Below are 22,532 nucleotides of genomic sequence, written 5' to 3'. Positions count from 1 at the left end.
GCAAGGGTGACGACGTCAGACAGATGGAGAGACGAAGTGACAGATGTCGAGTTGGTGGCACTCACCCAAGGCCGTTTAGCAGCTCCCGTTGAGATACGTAGTCCTCGTCTTCGCTGGTCAGACCCAGCTCCGTACCATAACATTGGTGAACGATGTTCCACAGCTCTCGGGGGGACAGTGTCTGATGGCAAAAAAAAGAAAAACAGAGACCGGTTGACGTTAACAATAACTGACGGCCATCACGCTGTTCCTGCATGCTACCCATTCTGAAATCAAGGAAGTACAAGCAAAGGATTCACTCTAAGAAGCATATTTATAAAGCAGTGAATGTGACATTCACCAGACATTCAAAGCAGGTGACTTGAGAATAGAAGAAAAAGGTATGAATACAAGCTATGCCAATCAACTGTGCTGTCTATTTTTTTAGCCACTCGACCCCCAGGACTTCTGCAACTTTTTGTTTATGAAAAAAATAAGTCTTTTTTTTACAAGAAAATTACTTAGAACCCCCAAACATTATATATTTTTTAAAGCAGGGGCCCCAGAGAATAAAATGGTGGATGTTGTCATTTTTATTTTTTATTTTATGTCAAATGGCATTTGTGCAGTGGTTTTTCAATCGCAATTTTTGGGGAAAAAAATACACTTTAATTAATTTTCCTAAAAAATACAATATAATACCCAATTGTTTGGTAAAATATAAAAGATGATATCCCGCCAGGTAAATAGATAACAAACATGCTTTAAAATTGCGCACACCCGTTAGAACAATGACAAACTACGTACTATTATATTATCCATAGGTGATGCTCTAAAAGCTTTCACAGGTTACCAATTTAGATTTACACAGGGGGTCTGCTGATAGAATTATTGCTCTTGATCTGACGTTCATGGTGATACTTCACGTTTGGTGCGATTACCGTTTACGGCCCAACGCCTTTGCGCGTGAGCACGGGGGGGGGGGGGGGGGGGGCAGGGGGAAGCTTTCATTTTTATTTTTTTTTTGTTTTATTTTTTTTTTTACACTGTATTTTTTTTAATCAACTTTATTGCTATGAGCAACATTCCTTCGTGATAGCATGGACAGTGACAGGTACTCTTTACTGAGAGATCTGGGGGGTCTGTTAGCCACAATTCTCTCCTCTGCCCTTAAAAGCATCAGCTCAAACCAAGATCTCTGTGACCCAAATGCTTTTTTTCAAACCAGCAATGGTTTGTTTCCAACCGGTAGAAACAATTTAGTGCTGTCCATGATACTTTTTATTTTATTTGCACCAACATAAGTCTCACGGACAGTACTCAATTGTTTCTGTCACAAGCAGTGGCAGCTGGTGCTCAATATTTTGGGGGGTGAACCAACGCCAGGCCCGAACGCATACCTCCCAACTTTTTGAGATGGGAATGAGGGACACCTATCAGCAAAAGTATGCAGGGATAGGACACACCCCTTGCCACGCCCCCTTAAAAGAGAATTGTACAAAAAAAACAAGATTGGTTAAACCCACAAGTGCTTTTTTTTACCACTACTATTCCTTCATATTGTTGGCTTTTGGAATTTACAAATGCAGCAATTTAGAAATCAGATGAAAGGTTTAGCGCTGGGAAACACTTTTTGATAGATAAAAAGTGCATTTTATATACAACTCTATAGATCAGACAAAAATGAGGGACAAATAAGGAGGAACGAGGGACAAAGGGACATTGCTCCAAATCAGGGACAGTCCCTCGAAACCAGCGAGAGTTGGGAGCTATGCCTGTATGCCTCCCACGCACGGGAGACGTACAGAAAAGCGGCAATCCCCCCCCCCGCGGGAGAGGGATGGACAGAGGCCTCCTTACCTTAGGAGGCAGATGACAAGGATCCGGGGTAGGGCTGCGGGGCCGTTGCTTCTTCTCCCAGCCAAACAGGAAGTGGGTCCTAAGAAGACCTGGCCAATCAGGTCTCAGGACCCCCTTCCTGATTGGCTGGGAGGAGAATCAGGAAAACAATAGATAATTATTACACAACTGTCTCACAACTGGGCGGGCTCAGGGCGGAGCCCACCCTTTTTTTAAGCCAATTAGAGCCTCAGGCTCTAATCACATGCTTAAAAAAAAAAAAAGCCCCCATTGAAATACATGAGTCTGGCGCCCTGCGTGTAGATTAGAGGCCAGACGCATGGATTAGCGGGGCGGAACACCTGCCCCTCGTATGGACGGGACGCCACTGGTCACAAGTCCACTAATACAATCTCCTCAAGCATGATAGAAGTTTCAAACCAATGAAAACGGAAGTGGTGAAATACTTCTGGTTTCTTAGACCATAGAGGATCAGGGCCGTTCCAGTCCCCGATCAGCTCTGTGATCAGCCAGTGAGACAGGAGAGCCCAGTAAGGCGGCGGGGGATCCCCTCCTGCTGCTTGTAAAAGCAATCCAGCAGCTATTTAGCCACTGGGATTGCTTTTATAAAAACAGATTATCGCTGGCTGAAAAAAAAAAAACAATACTGGTATAACCACTGAAAGTCCCACAATAAGTACTACAAGTGGTTAACACACATATAGAAAATATTGCTATCGAAAACCCCTCCCGAAGAATAACTTCAACAATGTTGTCAAAAAACACACAAGATAAAGCCATGGCCACAAATATCAGCCTCTGCATAAGCACCTAAAATCTTCTATCCAGAAAAGGTGTATGTAGGCAGGTGCAGTCTACTTTCTCCACTGCAGGTGGTGCTCATCCGCAGGAAGTGGAGAGGAGCCTAGTTCCTCTATGGTCTCCTAGGTCACAGGGAGGCAGCTATCTGATTGGATGCCAGCCCCCCGTGTGACTTCAGAGGCCATCTTGGGTCAAGCAAAGTCTATTGTAGACCTTGGCTTCCCGATTTGGTGCACATTTAGCGAGTGGCTAGAGTAGGGACAGGCTACCCGTCTGTCAGGGAGGAGTTGGCAAAGTGCAGGGACACGCCATCCTTCCTGGAAGCCTTCCCATTTGGGTGAAGACCGGTCAGACCACATTCCACTCCTTGAAGCAGACGGTGTTGGCACCTCTGGTCCACTGCCACTTTGCTGTTACAACTTGTAAGTGCTCCTGGTTGGGTTGCTTTCCCGCCGGGCCTGTTTGGTTATATTGGACTTTAGTATAATATATTCTTGAAAGTGCACTGGGACTCTGTGTGGTTTCTGCACGGTGCACCATGCCGCACCTACCCACATGTACATTATATCAATGGTAAAGAGACAGGCCTGTGACGCAATAGGGTTGATTTACTAAAACTGGAGAGGGCAAAATATGGTTCAGCTGTGCATGGGAGCCAATCAGCTTTTTACGTCAACTTGTCCAATTAAGCTTTGACAATAAAACCTGGAAGCTGATTGGTTTCTATGCACAGCTGCACCAGATTTTGCACTCTCCAGTTTTAGTAAATCAACCCCAATGAGTGCCTAAGAACTTTCAATATGCAAGTTCATGGTGGCCATTATTCTTGAGAATATTGCTTGTTAATCGAGGTCAATAGACCTGATAAATGGATACATCCAGGTAAATGCTTAGATATGCTCTGTACGTCATAAGGCCCTGTTCAAACCAATCTATGGCATCTAGATGTCTCTCTCTTAGGCCTTGACTTAGCCAGTTGCATGCGCTGGAGGCCCAAGGACTATATCTACTCAGCTTGAGGGTGTTTACCAAGAGGAACCTGTGCAAGGAGATGGCTGCCTGGAGGAAGCATCTGTGAGGAACCCTTTTGTTAAAGAATGTTGCAGAGGAGCTTAGTTGAAGCTACAGATAGACCTGGCAATAAGGATTTATTGCCCTTAAGTCAAGGTCATGTATCTTCAACTGCTATCAACGGCTAAGGGCCAAATTGATTAGAGAGAGATTTACTGCAATTAAAAGAAGACTGTGACTGTTCCTACAGGGCCAAAGATCTGTGTGGCTGCTGTCAGAGTGCCAGCAATTACCTAGGGATTGCTTTTTTTTTTTAAATACTTTTTATTGAGTTTTCGTGTGAATAAAAGGGTTGCATAATAAAGCCTCTGGGCACACCCCGGCCTAAACAATATACATTGTAACAGTCCTATAAGTTCTAATATAATCTATTGAAACAACTATAACCTTAAACTACTTGTGCCATCAAATTAGAGGGATATGGGGAAGGATAATGGATCTTATACTTCAGGTGACCACTTCAGGGAGAGATGCTGAGGTTGAGGATAACGCATCTAGGTGTATCTTCAGTAAAACAGCAAAATTAGGTCTTTACCGCTACAAGGCATTTAGTTAAAGTAAACGAAGGGATCCAGATCCTATTGTGTCGCGTTCCTGATGTCTGATTCTAACCACAAGTGCCAAATTTTGGCTAACTTAGCTGGGCAGCATCTGTCAAGATAGGCCACTTTGTATAATGGCACCGATGAGTTGATCAACGATTTCCATGAATTCAAAGTGGGTACCTCTGGTGGTTTTCATTTTATGAGTAAAGCCTTCTTATCATAAAATAGTAGGAGTCCTATTAGAGTTCTGGTGGGCCAGGGAGCCCACCAGACCCAGCAAGCAGATCGACACACTCAGGGGAACATGGATCATGAGCAAAGTTTCAATGAATTTTGTGACCTCCGTCCAAAAGGACTGGATCCTGGAACAGGACCATAACATATGGTTGAAGTCAGCATCTGCTATACCACACTTCCAACAGTTGGAGGAGGAATTTGGGTAAATCTTGGATAATCTTTGGGGCGACAAATAAACCCTGTGAATCAGTTTAAATTGTATCAACCGATCTCTGACGGAGATAAGTTGTAGAAAAGGATACTCCCAGGCGTCTTCCCAGTCTTCTGAATCCAGATCAGGGATCTCGCCCTGCCACTTAGAGAACAAACCCTCCAGACCAAAATGGACTGAGGGTGATAAAGCTTGGGAAATGGTAGAGGTGGGTTTGACCAGAGGGACATCCCCTAATGTGGATTCATGGCTGGACCGAAGGAGAAGGACTGGGGTGGATCCAAATTGGGTAGCGAAGGCGTGGCAAATTTAAAGAAATCGAAAGAACTAGCGATTAGTAAGCCCAAATTTCTCCTTAAAGGAATCAAAGGATAGAAGGGAGCCACTAATGCAGATATGCTCCAGTTTTTTAAGGGATTGCTTTTAAAGGGCCTACTAATACTTTAGAATACCTGTTCTTTTTGTAGACAATTTTTGACTATCCTGAACCCCTAAAACTTCCCTCCAAGAAATTAGTTCAGCAATAAAAAATAAAAAAGACAAGAGAGTCTGTAGGAGGGGTGCATCGTAGTGTGGCGCTAATAATTCACACAGTCAATGGACTCCTGCCCAAACGGGTGCACTCAGGTTCCAACAATAAGAGGAAAACAGGAATCAGCTGGGTTGACAGCATTCCCACCTTGGGAGCCAGGGCCTTAAACAGGCTCTGCCTGACCAAAGATGGCTGCCAGAGTCACATGGGGCTGCAGCATCCAATTGGGCGCTTCCCCAGTGACCCAGGAACCATAGAGGAACTGTGTTCCACTTTACTTCCTCTCCAGCTGTAGTGCTGCTGCCGAGGAGCGCCACCTGTAGTGGAGAAAATAGACTGCACCTGCCTACAAGTCTGACACCCAACATATCCCCCCCCCACCATACACCAAAAACCAGACTATTACATTGACATCTTAGCCTGCCAAACTAAAGGGTCAATTCCACCTTCACAAGTGGAGGGGTGCTTGTGGCACAAACACGTGGATAGGTAACAAGTTATTTTAGTCACATAGGCATACTCATTAAAATAGTGGACCTTCAACTTTTCTGGTGAGGTCCAAATCCCTGTTGATATCACAGGTAAGACGTGATACATATTTAGATCTCTATCGCTCTAAGTATGTGGAATATCTCTTGCGATTAAACCACCAACATGAAGAAGTTCGCATACTAGCAGGTGAAACATGTCGGCTGTTTAATCACAAAACCTAGACTATTGAATACAAAGTGTTGGTAGTGTCCGGTGGAGCCTTTGCAGGTGACCAGCAGTGTCCACTTGAGGAGCTCTTGCAGATGACTGTCAGAGTCTGGGTGAGAAGCCCTTACAAATGACCATCAGAGTCTGGGTGAGAAGCCCTTGCAGATGACCATCAGAGTACAGGTGAGGAGCCTTTGCAGATGTAAATCAGAGTACAGGTGAGGAGACCTTGTAGATGGCCATCAGAGTACAGGTGAGGAGCCCTTGCAGATGTCAGGCAGAGACCAGATGAGGAGCCATTGCAGCATATTAGCAGTGTTCGGAGGAGGAACCCTTGCAGATGACCGGAAGTGTCTGGCTGAGGAATCCTTGCACCTGAAAGAGCATCCAGTTGGGGAGCCCTTGCAGCTGACTGAGAGCGTCCAAATGAGGAGTCCTGGCAGCTGACTGCGCATGTCTGGGTAGGGAGCCTTTGCATAACTACCGACCGGTAGTGTCCAGGTGGGGGGCCTCTGTAGCTGACAGCCAGTGTCCAGTTGGAGAGCCCTTGCAGATGACCGTCAGAGTTCGGGTTAGGAGCTCTTGTAGATGACGGTCAGTGTCCAGGTGAAAAGCCCTTGCAGCTCCTTAACATGTCCGATACAGAAGCCCTTGCAGATGACCAGTAGTGTCCAGGTGAGGGGCCTTTGTAACTAACAGGCAGTGTCCAGGTGAGGAGCCCTTGCAGCTTCTGAACAGTGTCTGGCTGAGGAGCCCTTGCAACTGAAAGCTGGTATCTGGTTGAGGAGCCCTTGCAGATGACTGGTAGTGTCCAGGTGAGGGCCCTTTATAGCTGACCTACAGCGTCCAGTTGGTGATCTGACCTACAGCGTCCAGTTGGTGATCTGACCTACAGCGTCCAGTTGGTGAGCTCTTACCGCTGAATGAAAATGTCCAGCTGAGGAGCCCTTGCAGCTGACTGTGAATGTCTGGGTGAGGAGCCCTTTCAGATGACTGGTAGTATCCAGGTAAGGGGCCTTTGTACCTGACAGGCAGTGATCAATCGGAGAGCCCTTGCAGATGATCAGCAGAGAGAGTCTGGGTGAGGAACCCTTGCAGATGACTGACATTGTCTAGGTGAGGAGCTCTTACAGATGATCAGACCAGAAATGTCTGCCTGAGCAGTCCTTGCAGCGGAATACCAGTGTCTGGTTGAGGAGCTCTTGCAGCTGATTGCCAGTGTCCAGGTGAGGAGCCCTTGAAGATGACAGACTGTGACTCAGTGAGGAGCCCTTGTCGATGACCAACAGTGACCTGATGAGGAGCCCTTGCAGATGATAGGCTGTGACTCAGTGAGGAGCCCTTGTCGATGACCAACAGTGACCTGATGAGGAGCCCTTGCAGATGACCTGCAGTAACCAGGCGAGGAGGCCTTGGTGCCTCAGACTGAAACAAAGGTCCACATTCCTCGAGTACAAGGATATAGACATCTAGTAAATCTAACTCGTGATATTAACTGGAAATATCTGTGGTCATGGCCATGTCTTGTGTGTTTTCTGACAGCACTGTAAATTTTTAACTTTTACAGATTCTTGTCCTTTTACATTAGGGGATGTTTTTGACAGCAATATTTCCTGTATATGTACTGAAATAATAAAGAGGAATACAGTTGGATCGGCATAGCTTGTATTCACATCTCTTCTTCTCCTTTGATCTCCAGTCTGTGCATCGGTTAGTACAGCTACGCCAAATTTCCAATTACTTTCTGCCCCAGTAACAAAATAATTTAAAGAAAGGAAATCTAAAAAAAAATCCTGTCAAGGGATCTAACCTTTTCACGTCCCCCTCCCACCGGGAGTCTCGATCGATCAGCCAGCGCCTATTGCCAACTTATCATAGAGCCCAACAAAGACCGGACCGGCTTTGTTCAGCTCTATGATATAGTAACCCGGAGGCGATAGCATCACATCTCTTCCCGGTTACCCAGATGTAAACGGCGCCATTTTTAAAAATCAAAAGCATTTGATCACACGGATCTTGGAGTGATGGAATGCTTGTAAGAGCAGTGGAGGGATATGGGGTCCTATAGATTCCAAATCTCTCCATAAAGAATACTTGTCGCATGGCTATTGCTGTCACAAGGTTTACATTCCTTGCGACAGCAATAAAAGTAATAAAAATAAATAAAAAATTTAAAGCGACAGTGTAAAAAAATTAAAATAAACAAAAATGTAAAGTGCCCCGTCCCCTGTCCCCATCAAGGCATCCTGTAGGCACGCAAATAGCGATTGTCCCACACATGTGAGGTATCGCCGTGAACGTCAGATTCTAGCACCAGACCTCCTCTGTAAGGCCCCTTTCACACTGGGGCAGTTTGCAGGCACTATTGCGCTAATAATAGCGCCTGCAAACCGACCCGAAAGAGCCGCTGCTTTGTCTCCAGTGTGAAAGCCCCGAGGGCTTTCACACTGGAGCGGTGCGCTAGCAGGACGGGAAAAAAAGTCCTGTTAGCAGCATCTTCGGAGCGGTGTATACACCGCTCCTTCACCGCTCCTGCCCATTGAAAGCAATGGGACAGCGCGGCTATACCGCCGGCAAAGCGCCTCTGCAGAGGCGCTTTGCGGTGGTTTTTTAACCCTTTCTCGCCCACTAGCGGGGGGTAAAACCGCCCCGCTAGCGGCTGCATACCCACGGTAAAGCGCCGCTAACAATAGCTGCACTTTACCGCCGACGCCGACCCCGCCCCAATGTGAAAGGGGCCTAAGTGGTAACCTGTAAGGGCTTTTAAAATATCACCTATAGATAGTAAAATTTACGTTGTTTGTCGCTGTTGCACTGCTGTGCGCAATTTCAAAAGGTGACATGTTTGGTATCTATTTATTCGGTGTAACATCATCTTTTATACCTAATGAAAGAATTTGTATTATGTATTGTGTTCTTTTGCATTGAAATAAAAAAAAAAAGTATTGTTTGAAAAAACTGAGTTTAAAAAACTGCTGCACAAATACCATTCGACATAAAAAAAAATGGCAAAACCCACCAATGTATTATCTAGGGCAGTGATGGCGTACCTCGGCACCCCAGATGTTTTGGAACTACATTTCCCATGATGCTCAACTACACTGCAGAGAGCAAGAGCCTCATGGGAAATGTAGTTCCAAAACATCTGGGGGTGCCGAGGTTCGCCATCACTGCTCTAGGGCCTCTGCTTTAAAAAAAAAATTAGGATAGATAGAAAGATATAGATATAGATAGATAGATAGATAGATAGATAGATAGATAGATAGATAGATAGATAGATAGATAGATAGATAGATAGATAGATAGATAGATAGATAGAATGTTTGGGAGTTCTAAAAAAAATTCTAGCAAAAAATGCTGATAAAAAGTGCCAGAAAAGGCCTGGGGGGTCAAGTGATTATTTTGCTATGTAATTTATGTTTTGTTTTTTGTATTTTGATATATGGTAAAGGTGTGTTTATTTTGTTATGATATTTTTTCCTTTTCTTTTATTTATTATTATTTATTTTTATTATTACTATTTAATATTATGTACTTTATTATTATTTATTTATTTAGTTGTATTACATATTTATTATTATTTACAATTGTATTTATTTATTTTTTTATGTTTATATTTTTATTATTTTCTTGTGATATATAGTAAAGTAAAGGTATTTTTATTTTGTTATGTATATTTTTGTTTTCTTTTTGTATTTTGATATATGGTAAAGGTGTGTTTACAGGACCTCTTTCTAGCACCATCAAGACATTTACCCCAGTAGCTTGTTGTATCATATGTTTTTATCTAGTTGTTTTTGCAATTAATGTTACATTTTTGTTTGTATACACTTCTACATTATATCTTTTTTGCAAGATGTGAACCATGTGTGGAGGAAGTGGCTGCCCTGCTGATTGAGCACACCTGAGCCGTCATTTGTTAAGGTATTTCGGTGTGACCGGTGGGGCAGGCAGTTTGGTCTTGAGCATGTATACACATATATATATATATATATAAATAATTTTTTTTTGTATATATGTTTTTGTATGTATATATAAAGGAGCAGGCAGCTAGATCCCTTGGCAGAAATTAATGCTTTTGTACAGAATTTAGGCGTGTCTAGCGTTTTTTTCTGCCAAAAAGCTTCAATAAGAAATGCAAACCAGAAGGGTTTTTTTTTTTCCAGCCTCTAAATGCTGAGCTCGTAATATGCCTGGAAATCGTCCTAACGTGCAACTTCTTTGGTCCGTGGTCAGATCCGTCTGGCATGGACCCTTATAGTGCAAAACTCATTAACCTCTTCCCTCCCGTCTGTACAGATGTATAGATGTTGCTTTTTAAAAAATAACACAATACATAACCCAATAACTCCAAAAAAAAAAAAAAAAACACAATACATAACCCAATTTTTTGGGTACGGTGGGTGTTGCAATTTTTCGTGTCACATGGCATTTGTGCAACAGTTTTTCAAACACAATTTTTTGGGGGCAAAAAAATACACTTTAATGAGTAAATAGATACACAATATAATACTGAATTGTTTGCTAAAATATAGAAGCTGAAGTTACGCCGAGTAAATGGATACCAAACACATCATGCTTTAAAATTGCGCACTCCTGTGCAACGGCGGGGATTTCCATTTTTTTGTATAACGTTTTCAAATGCAATTTATTGGGGAAAAAATACACTTTAATGAGTAAATAGATACACAATATAATACCGAATTGTTTGCTAAAATATAGAAGCTGATTTTACGCCGAGTAAATGGATACCAAACATGTCATGCTTTAAAATTGAGCACTTCTGTGCAACAGCGACGGGGTTTCCATTTTTTTATATCACGTTTTCAAATGCAATTTTTTGGGGAAAAAAATACACTTTAATGAATATAGTACCCAACTGTTTGGTAAAATATAGAAGTTGATATTATGCGGAGTAAATAGATACCAAACATACATGTCATGCTTTAAAATTGCGCAAACGCGTGCAACGGCGGGTGTTGAAATTTTTTTTTTGTCACATGGCATTTGTTCAGCGGCTTTTCAAATTGCAATTTTTTTATGTCACACAGTATTTGCACAGCGGTTTTTCAAATGCAACTTTTTGGGGGAAAAAAAAATAATAAATTTTAATGGAAAAAAAAAAAAAAAAAAACACAATACATAACCCAATTTTTTTTTGTAAAAAAAGATGTTACACCGAGTAAACAGATAACAAACATGTCAAGCTTTAAAATTGCGCATGCCCGTGCAACGGCGGGTGTTGCAATTTTTGGAATTTTTTTTATGTCACATAAACACAGACACAATTTCAAACACAATTTTCTGGGAAAAAATACTCTTTAATGAGTACATAGATACCAAACATGTAACGCTTTAAATTGTGGACACCTGTGGAACAGTGACAAACTATGTACATGATATTATCCATAGGCGATGCTTTAAAAGCCGTTACAGGTTACCACTTTAGATGTACAGAGGAGGTCTGGTGCTAGAATTACTGCCCATGATCTGATGTTCGCGGCGATACCTCAGGTGTGGGATGATCTCTGTTTGCGTCCGTGCGGAACCTACGCGCATGTTTGCCTTTGCGCGGGGAACGGGGGCTCTTTCTTTTTTTTTTTTTTTTTTTTTTATATTTGTTTTTTCATTTGTTATTTTACATTGTTGCTTTTATTTTTTTATATTTTTTTTTAGCATTTTTATTGCTGTCACAAGGAATGTAAACCTCCCTTGTGACAGTAATAGGCAGTGACAGGTACACTTTATGAAGGGATCTGGGGTCTTGCCTCCACTGTGCAGCTCGTATTGCACAGAGTGGCCCTCGAACATCCTCTTCTGGGGTCCCTCGGTGGCTCTCGCGGCTCCTCCCCACACTGACGACCCCCTAGGAGAAGCGTTCTCCCGAGTTCAGCATTTGCGTCCGTAGACACAAATGCCGGACTTGGCCCCGCCCCCCCCCCCGGCGCCCGCGTCATTACATTTGATTGACAGCAGCGGGAGCCAATGGCTGCGCTGCTATCAATCTATCCAATCAAGAGCTGAGAACCCCGGGCAGAGGAAGAGTGCGTCTCCGGTGTGTGATATTCCAGGGCTCAGGTAAGTAAAACAGGGGGGCCGGTCGCTGCCTGGTGTTTTTTCACCTTAATGCATTAAGGTGAAAAAACACGAGGGTTTACAACCCTTTTAAAAGTGTTGCTAAACCCACAACAATAAAATCAGTGTGTATATGCAGTAAAGCATGGGTGCTCAACCTGTGGCCCTCCAGCTTTCGCAGAACTACAAATCCCATGAGGCATTGCAAGACTGACAGTTACAAGCATGACTCCCAAAGGCAGAGGCATGATGGGTCTTGTAGTTCCGCAAAAGATGGAGGGCCACAGGTTGAGCACCCATGCAGCAAAGCATGCTTGTTATACTTACTGTGGAAGGGGTTAATCCTCTGCATTGTGCAAAAAAGGCTGTTTGATCCTGTCTTTTCTGATCCTCCCCTTCTTTCACTGTCCCCTAATAATTTCCTGACAACACAGAGTCTATGGAGTCAGGCTGCACATGCTCAGTTTGGTGTGTATTGCTAGAGAGTTTTTTTTTTTATTTGTTCTTGGGAGGGTGCATGTGATCAGCACAGGGCCGGTCAGCACTGCCCAGACAGAGGGTCAGGGGTCCTGCAGCCTCATAGGACAATCATGAGAGAATGAAAACTGCTCCTACAAGCTTTTACCTAGACACTGATAGAAGTCACAAGACTGCTATATACTGCTCATGAGAATAGGTATTTAGCAGGCTCCTGGGGAGACCAGATATAGTGAATGCAGGCTCCTGGGGAGACCAGATATAGTGAATGCAGGCTCCTGGGGAGACCAGATATAGTGAATGCAGAGTCCTGGGGAGACCAGATATAGTGAATGCAGGCTCCTGGGGAGACCAGATATAGTGAATGCAGAGTCCTGGGGAGACCAGATATAGTGAATGCAGAGTCCTGGGGAGACCAGATATAGTGAATGCAGAGTCCTGGGGAGACCAGATATAGTGAATGCAGAGTCCTGGGGAGACCAGATATAGTGAATGCAGGCTCCTGGGGAGACCAGATATAGTGAATGCAGGGTCCTGGGGAGACCAGATATAGTGAATGCAGGCTCCTGGGGAGACCAGATATAGTGAATGCAGGGCCTGGGGAGATCAGATATAGTGAATGCAGAGTCCTGGGGAGACCAGATATAGTGAATGCAGGCTCCTGGGGAGACCAGATATAGTGAATGCAGAGTCCTGGGGAGACCAGATATAGTGAATGCAGGCTCCTGGGGAGACCAGATATAGTGAATGCAGAGTCCTGGGGAGACCAGATATAGTGAATGCAGAGTCCTGGGGAGACCAGATATAGTGAATGCAGAGTCCTGGGGAGACCAGATATAGTGAATGCAAGCTCCTGGGGAGACCAGATATAGTGAATGCAGGGTCCTGGGGAGACCAGATATAGTGAATGCAGGGTCCTGGGGAGACCAGATATAGTGAATGAAGGGTCCTGGGGAGACCAGATATAGTGAATGCAGTCTCCTGGGGAGACCAGATATAGGGAATGCAGAGTCCTGGGGAGACCAGATATAGTGAATGCAGGCTCCTGGGGACACCAGATATAGTGAATGCAGGGTCCTGGGTTTAGTAACACTTTAACTAAAAATGATCACTGATAACACTCTATCATTGCCTGCTGATCACAGGATCAGGGTCCCTGTCATCTGAGGGTGACCGGGAATGTCCTTGGGCTTCTGTATTGAGAGTTATCTTATCACATGAGGTCAAAGTTCCCCCTATAATGCACACTCATTGCTCCGGAATATGGAAATGGCCTGGAAAGGTTGCAATTAAAGCTGAAGTTTAATCCTGTTATATTTTACCTTCCCAGTTCCTCCCTCCCCCCCCATCATCAATATACTAATAATTTGAAATATAACCTTTCCATTTTCAATAAATATCTTATTTTTAGACCCAGTGATGTCATCACCGGAGGCTCTGTGCTTCTCTATGCAATGCAGGTAGATCATGGCTGGTGGGAGGGGCTGTACATAGCAAACATCACAGTGCCCTGGCTCAGTACTCCTCTCAAGAGCCCTCCCCCCCCCCCCATGCAAAAATCAAAATGCCTCAGTGATTGGGGCGGGTCAGGGACATTAAGGCAAGGAAGGAAAGGGCTAGACCACCTGGCATGGGTTCTAAACTTGTGGCCCTCCAGCTGTTGCAGAACTACAAGTTCCATCATGCCTCTGCCTTTGGGAGTCATGCTTTTAACCAGCCACGGGACAAGGCCATCCAGCACCCAGGGCGAAGATGCCAAACTGCGCCCCCCTCCCTCTTCCCTTAGGGTTAGGGTCAGGGCGCCCCCATCCCTGCAATAAAACATTGTGCCCGGGGCAGCTGTCCCTCCCGCCCACCCCTTGTCCCGCCCCTGCTTACAACTGTCTGCCTTGCAATGCCTCATGGGACCTGGAATTCTGCCAGAGCTGGGGGGCCCCCAGGTTGAGCACCCATGCCCGGGAGGATGCTGGAGGTCCTCCAGCCAGGAAATGAGTCAGGGCTCTATCTGACTTGCTGCAGCTCCTAATGAACATTGTGAGAAGCTCACAGTGTGCAGTGAAATCAGAGTAAGCCCTTCCAGGCCAGGAGAGGAGCCGATACAACTGTGCAAGACTGAAGGGAAGGTCGAAGGCCATTTTTTAAACAGCAGGACCATATATGGCCATTTGGGAATCACAATCTCAGCAACAGTTCATAAGGAAACCGCCAAAGTCAGGAAACGAGGCGGGGCTCTCTCTGACTGGCTGCAGCTTCTAATGCACATGGTGAGAAGCTCACAGTGTGCGGTGAAATGAGAGTAAGCCCTTTTAGTCCAGGAGAGGAGGGCCGAAGTCACAGTATTGGCTGGCAGGTCCTGTAGCGTCGATCGCGCCGACCTCATCTAACCCGCCTCGTGCTGCGTCTGCTTTGTCTCACCTTCATCCTGCGTTGACATCGCTGACGAAGATCAGAGCCGCTTCCAGCGGCGCTCCGATGTTATCTCCACGTAAACAGAACCTGCTTGTTTTAGTGGCGGTATAATTTTATTAGCCGTATTCTGTTTGTAATTATTTACCACGCCCCCCCACGGTCGATTGTTGCCGAGTTGAGTAAACCGCGTTTTAACCCCCCAGGCTCCATTTACAGCCAGCGTACAGCAAGCGTGCGTTTTTGAACATTTTTCATGCATAGGGAAGCCTATTGGTTTCAATGGCCCGCCCAACGGGCGTCAAAATTTGTTGTACATGGCAAAACGTACATCTGCTCGCCGTGTTTGGGGTGTCATTAGCAATGAATCGACGTGTGTGTTTTTTTTTTTTTTTTTTTGCGCATTAAGAGAACGGGTGTGTTCCCAATACGCACTGATGTGAATGGAGCCTTACAGGATGCTGGATAAAAAAATAGGAAATGCTCCGAGAAGCCTCTTTGACAGTGGCGGCAGCTCATAAGGGGCGCCGCCCCCCTAATTAATGCGCCCGTCCCCTAATCTATATGCAGGGCGCCGGACGCATGAATTTCAATGGGGTTTTTTTTTTTTTTTTAAGCACATGATTAGAGCCTGAGGCTGTAATAGGCTTCAAAAAGGGTGGGCTCGGGGCGCAGAGCACTGCGCCCGAGCCCATCCACTTGTGTGACATTAGCAAATGAATATTCGCTAATGTCTTCCTGCTTCTCCTCCCGGCCAATCAGGTCTCAAGACCCGATTGGTCGGAAGGAGAAGCGACCGCCGGGACTTGGGGAGGGGATGCAGGGGGGGAAGCCGCCGAAGCCGCGACTTTGATGGTGTAAGAGCGGGGCTGGCGGGCAGTAGACATGTGCACTGCCAAAAAACGTGTTTGTTTTCTTTTTTTTTTGTTGTTTTTTGGGTCATTCTTTATGTTCGTAAGTCGTAAATTTGAAAATTCATAATGTCGAAAATCCTAAAATTCGGTCTAACTAACTAATAATAACTAACTATTAAATTATAGGTTTTGGAATGCCCTTTCAAATTTGGCTGTTAGTGAACATAACAAATACAAATTTATCCGAAGTTACAAATTATCCAAAATAACGAATGCCGTATCTAAACAAATGGAACGGAACAAATTAATAATAAATAATAATAAAAAGTTTTTATTATTATTATTATTAATAATAATAATTATTTGCGTTCCATTTGTTTAGACGTTATTTCCAATAATTCGTAACTTCGGATAAATTCGTATTCGTTACGTTCACTAACAGCCAAATTTGAAAGGAAATTCCAATACCTAAAATTTCATAGTTAAGTTATTATTAGTTGATTATTTCAGATTTTTGAATTTTCAGGTTTTCGAATTTACGAATATTTGGAAAGATCTGTTAAACAGGTTTTCGTTAAAATTGCTGTCTGTGCCGCCCCTCACCCCTTAGGGAAATTCATCCTCTTTATTAGTCCTGTTTATTGTTCTCACCAAAAGTGAAAGAAAATCACAACTCTTGGGAGTCACCAGAACAGGAAGAGAGGGGAAATCTAAATCTTCCAATGGGGACACAAGTTCTGGTGACAATTCACTTTGCAAGGATTTCTTCTTACTTCCTGTTTGGCTATGGTACAGGAAGTGAAGGCAAATTTCCCCAATGTTCTCCCGGAACGGATTATGCTCGTAATCCAAGGTTCCACTGTAAATATAAACTGCAAAACACCTTTTCTCATCAGCAGTATATAGCAGTCTTGTGACTTCTATCAGTGTCTGGTTAAAGCTTGTAGGAGCAGTTTTCATTCTCCCCTGATCGTCCTATGAGGATACAGGACCCCTGACCCTCTGTCTGGACAGTGCTGATTAGCCCCGTGCTGATTGCAAGCACTTTCCCAAGAAAAAAAAAAACTCTCTAGTATTACACACCAAACTGAGCATGTGCAGAGTGCCCACCAAGGCTCTGTACTATCCGGAGATGGATTGGGGACAGTGGAGGAAGGGGAGGATCAGAGAAGACAGGATCAAACAGCCTTTTTTTACACAATGTAGAGGGTTAACACTTTCATTTGTTTTCTGCTTTAATATTTGAAAAGTAGAAGGTCCGGGGTAGTTTCTTACCTTATCTAGAAGTGCGTTCTGCCACAGGCGGAATATCAGCAGGAAGGAGCGATCCCGGGCCCCGAACGACGTGAAGAAATGCTGCAACACAAATAGGTGGAATGGTGAGTTCTGAGAGATCCGATAGTGAACACCATACAGGAACATTGAGGGTTAATATTCTTGTCCTCCGAGCACCCACCACAAGCGAAGTCTATCCCACCCCCCACCCCAGAATCCATGGGAGATACCTGGACGGGGGAGGTGTGGGCAGCGCCGGGGGGTCGGGTACTCAGCTCCACACTGCAACCAGGAGAGATGAAAACTGAACCTGGCATTGTGCTGATAACAATGTGCTGATAGTCACACCGAGAGTAAAGTTCACCGGAGCCAGCGATAAGGACTATCAATCCCGAGAGAAGGACTGATAACCGGAGAGGATGTCCCGCCGATCCCTGTGATCTTAGTGGACCAGAGGGTGCAGCTATCGTACCATGACAAGGGGGAGAGAACTAATACCCGACCGGAGCATAATCCACCATTGTCACAGATCAGGAGTGTGCCAAAGGGACAAAGATACTCCGTACTCACTGTCTGTATGATCCAAAGATACAGTGCCTTGGAAAAAGTATTCACACCCCTTGAGATTTCCCACATTTTGTCATGTTACAACCAAAAACGTAAATGTATTTTATTGGGATTTTATGTGATAGACCAACACAAAGTGGCTCATAATTGTGAAGTGGAAGGAAAATGATAAATGGTTTTCAACATTTTGTTACAAATAAATATGTGAAAAGTGTGGGGGGTACATTTGTATGGCGCCCCCCGGAGTCAATACTTTGTAGAACCCCCTTTCTCTGCAATTACAGCTGCAAGTCTTTTTGGGGATGTCTCTACCAGCTTTGCACATCTAGAGAGGGACATTTTTGCCCATTCTTCTTCTTTACAGAATATCTGAAGCTCTGTCAGATTGGATGGAGAGCGTCTGTGATCAGTAATTTTCAAGTCTTGCCACAGATTCTCAATGGGATTTAGGTCTGGACTGTGACTGGGCCATTCTAATGCCCCGTACACACGGTCGGATTTTCCGATGGAAAATGTCCGATCGGAGCGTGTTGTCGGAAATTCCGACCGTGTGTGGGCTCCATCGGACATTTTCCATCGGATTTTCCGACACACAAAGTTGGAGAGCAGGATATAAAATTTTCCGACAACAAAATCCGTTGTCGGAAATTTCCGATCGTGTGTACACAAATCCGACGGACAAAGTGCCACGCATGCTCAGAATAAATAAAGAGATGAAAGCTATTGGCCACTGCCCCGTTTATAGTCCCGACGTACGTGTTTTACGCCACCGCGTTCAGAACGATCAGATTTTCCGACAACTTTGTGTGACCGTGTGTATGCAAGACAAGTTTGAGCCAACATCCGTCGGAAAAAAAACATGCCCCGTGTGTACGGGGCATAACACATGAATATGCTTTGATCTAAACCATTCCATTGTAGCTCTGGCTGTATGTTTTGGGTCGTTGTCCTGCTGGAAGGTGAACCTCCTCCCCAGTCTCAGGTCTTTTGCAGACTCTAATGCCGCGTACACAATTTCGGCCCGCAAAAGACCGATGAGAATTTATCGTCGGAAAATGCGACTGTGTGTATGCTCCATCGGTCTTTTGCTGGCCGAATTCCAGCCAGCAAAAGATTGAGAGCATGTTCTCAATTTTCCGGTCGGAAAAAGTTCCTATCCGAAAATGCGATCGTCTGTGGCAATTTCGATGCGCAAAATTCCTACGCATGCTCGGAAGTATTGAACTTCATTTTCTCGGCTCGTCGTAGTGTTGTACGTCACCGCGTTCTTGACGGTCGTAATTTTAGCGAACTTTTGCTTGACCGTGTGTATGCAAGGCAAGCTTGAGTGGAATCCCGTCGGAAAAGCCATCATATCTTTTTCCGACAAGAAAACCGATCGTGTGTACGAGGCATAACAGGTTTTCTTCTAAGATTGCCCTGTATTTGGCTCCATCCATCTTCCCATCAACTCTGACCAGCTTCCCTGTCCCTGCTGAAGAAATGCATCCCCACCACATGATGCTTCCACCACCATGTTTCACGGTGAGGATGGTGTGTTCAGGGTGATGTGCAGTGTTAGTTTTCCCCCCACACAAAGCGTTTTGCTTTTAAGCCAAAAAGTAAAATTTTGGTCTCATCTGACCAGAGCACCTTCTTCCACATGTTTGCTGTGTCCTCCACATGGCTTCTCACAAACTGCAAACAGGACTTCTTATGGCTTTCTTTCACCAATGTCTTTCTTCTTGTCACTCTTCCATAAAGGGCAGATTTGTGGAGAACACGACTAATAGTTGTCCTGTGGACAGATTCTCCCACCTGAGCTGTGGATCTCTGCAGCTCCTCCAGAGTTACCATGGACCTCTTGGCTCTTCTCTGATGAATGCTCTCCTTGCACGGCCGGTCAGTTTAGGTGGACGGCCATGTCTTGGTAGGTTTGCAGTTGTGCCATACTCTTTCCATTTTCGGATGATGGATTGAACAGAGCTCCGTGAGATGTTCAAAGCTTGCATATGTTTTTATAACCTAACCCTGCTTTATACTTCTCCACAATGATATCCCTGACCTGTCTGGTGTGTTCCTTGGCCTTCATGATGCTGCTTGTTCACTAAGGTTCTCTAACAAACCTCTGAGGGCTTCACAGAACAGCTGTATTTATACTGAACTTAAATTACACACAGGTGGACTCTGTTTACTAAATAGGTGACTTCTGAAGGCAATTGGTTCCTCTAGATTTTAGTTAGGGGTATCAGAGTAAAGGGGACTGAATACAAATGCCCCCCCCCCCCCACACACTTTTCACATATTTATTTGTAAAAAATGTTGAAAACCATTTATCATTTTCCTTCCACTTCACAATTATGAGCCACTTTGTGTTGGTCTATCACATAAAATCCCAATAAAAAACATTTACGTTTTTGGTTGTAACATGACAAAATGTGGAATATTTCAAGGGGTATGAATACTTTTTCAAGGTACTGTACTCTGTACTATACAAAGATACTTAGTACCCACTGCCTGTATTATACAGAGATACTCGGTACCCATAGCTGAGAATGATACTTAGTATTTATTACTCAGTATGATATAAACAGAGCCAGTACCCATAGCTCTATATGATGCAAAGATCCTCAGTGTTCACAGTTCAGTGTAACACTCAGATATGATACAAAACAATATATGCATATTATATGGCCAAATGTGTGTGGACCCCCTTCCAAATTGAGTTTAATTGTTTCCAGTGAAGGGTCCTGTTAATACTACATCTTACAAAGGCATTGTAGACAATTGTGCTCTTCCAACCTTGTGGTAACATTTTGGTGAAGACCCTTTCCTGTTCCAGCATAACTTTGCCCCCCCTGTGTACAAAGTCAGCTCTATTAAGACATGGTTTCATGAGTTTTGTGTGGAGGAACTGGAGTGTCCTGCGCAGAGCCCTGACCTCAACCCTACTGAACACCTTTGGAATTAATTGAAATGAGTTAGGTCTTCCCAACCAACATCTCTATAAAGACATGATTTGACCAGTTTGGTGTGGAGGAACTGGAGTGTCCTGCGCAGAGCCCTGACCTCAACCCTACTGAACACCTTTGGAATTAATTGAAATGAGTTAGGTCTTCCCAACCAACATCTCTATAAAGACATGATTTGACCAGTTTGGTGTGGAGGAACTGGAGTGTCCTGCGCAGAGCCTTGACCTCAACCCTACTGGACTCCTTTGGGATGAACTGGAATACCGATGGTGAGCCAGGTCTTCTCACCCGACATCAGCACCTGACCTCGCCAATGGGCCAAATTCCCAGACACCCTTCAAAATCTTGTAGAAAGTCTTACCAGAAGAGTGAAGGATTTATATAGCCACGAAGAGGAGGAGTTCTATATTAATGACCATGGGGGGAGGGGACACCTTCATAACAATAGTCATGGGGGAGGGAGCAACTCTATAATAATAGCCACGGGAGAAGTGGGGAGCTTCATATTAATGGCCATGGTTATGGAATGTCCAAAAAGTTTATATAGGTGCGACGGTCACCAAGCTCAGTAAGATACTCCGTGTCTAGAAGCCCAAGACAGCCATTGTGATTCGCCGCTTCCCCATCTATATGTGATCTCCTAAAAAGCAAACTTTACAATAACAGTGTGATCAATAAATATTCTGGGCACTACTGGTCTCTTTAAATGTGATTCAAGGTGAACAAGTGTTGCAGCCGCTCACCTTTTCATTCTCAGTGCAAACTTGGATGGCGTTGGGAATCAGTTTCGCCGTCTTTTCTTTTTTTATGCATCGGATATCCTTCAGCTGGATAGTGATCTGCAATTCCAAAAAAAATAATTAAAGTTCACTTTTCATGCCATGTCTCCTCATGTACTTAAAGGGTATCTCCCCCTTTTAAAAAACTTTTGCAGCTAGGTGGATATTCTAAGCCAGGTCAGCAAAGCAGTCAAAGGTGTATCTAGTATTCATCACTAGGGATGAGCTTGGGTTCTGTCGAACCTGGAAGTTAGCCGCCATTGTTGAGCTGTGGTTAGGAGCTTCCATACCCATATTAAATCTATGGTTTCACAGACATCCCTGCCCCATTGTGTATGACAGCTGCGAGGTGGGAAATCTCCTGCTCATAGCTTATTGGTCCAGTAATGACAGCTGACTTCTGGGTTTAGCCAATCTTGGGTCTGGACCAAACCCAAGCCAGAACTCAAGTTGTCACTATTCGTTACCCGTTCCATTTGGTTGTGCAGAGTTTGGGAGTCTCTTCTGTGCCCATCTGAGAACGTTTAAAGCTGAACTCCAGCCCCAGGGCCGTGGATAAGGGGGTACCATCAGTCCCTCTTGCACGGGGCCCAGGCCAGCAGGGGGACCCAGGCAACAGCAGGGGGCATCAATAGTTTAAAGAAACGATTAGATAAGCACCTGAACAACCACAACATACAGAGATATACAATGTAATACTGACATATAATCACACACATAGGTTGGACTTGATGGACTTGTGTCTTTTTTCGACCTCACCTACTATGTAACTATGTAACAGGGTGAATTGGATGTGGTCAGGGATGATTGGTTCTGCAAGGGGGCAATTACTGGAACCAATCCTCTGTATGCAGCAGCTGAAAGTAGGCGTCTTCTCCTCTCCCTCCCATTGGCTTTCAGCTGCTGCAGAGAGAGCCATACATTGGACTAGTTCCAGTAATTGCCCCCCCCCCCCCCCGCCACACCGATAACACTTCCTGTGCCCCATACGCTTCCCCCCATAGACCAGGACCCCCTGTGTGCCCCCATACCCCCCGCAGTGCTGCTGGCCCCCTGTGTGCTCCCATACCCCCTGCAGTGCTGCTGGCTTCCCTCCTCTCCTTCCTGCTGGCAGCTGCAAGCACACAATAGGATCCTTCAAGATGGAGAGTGGGGGGAAGGGTCTGGTCAATATGCCATATTTAACAGCTCCTTTCTTTCCTGAATGAACACA

The 22,532-nt window shown here is 44.7% G+C and overlaps 1 protein-coding gene across 3 annotated transcripts in view; it reads right to left on the bottom strand.

The window, feature by feature from the left end:
• GRAMD1A (GRAM domain containing 1A) overlaps nucleotides 1-22,532 on the bottom strand; it is a 136,509-nt gene that overhangs the window by 44,966 nt on the left and 69,011 nt on the right. For all 3 annotated transcript variants that reach the window (XM_073601662.1, XM_073601660.1, XM_073601661.1), the window contains exons 6-8: nucleotides 21,284-21,379; nucleotides 17,023-17,103; nucleotides 66-181 (exon numbers count right to left, since the gene is read on the bottom strand). In XM_073601662.1, coding sequence (XP_073457763.1) covers nucleotides 66-181; nucleotides 17,023-17,103; nucleotides 21,284-21,379 — 293 coding nt within the window. The remainder of the gene's footprint in view (nucleotides 1-65; nucleotides 182-17,022; nucleotides 17,104-21,283; nucleotides 21,380-22,532) is intronic.

The sequence above is a fragment of the Aquarana catesbeiana genome, linkage group LG10, assembly GCF_042186555.1.
Source record: "Aquarana catesbeiana isolate 2022-GZ linkage group LG10, ASM4218655v1, whole genome shotgun sequence".
In the NCBI taxonomy this organism is placed as follows: domain Eukaryota; kingdom Metazoa; phylum Chordata; class Amphibia; order Anura; family Ranidae; genus Aquarana; species Aquarana catesbeiana.
This window is presented reverse-complemented; position numbering and strand designations above follow the sequence as displayed.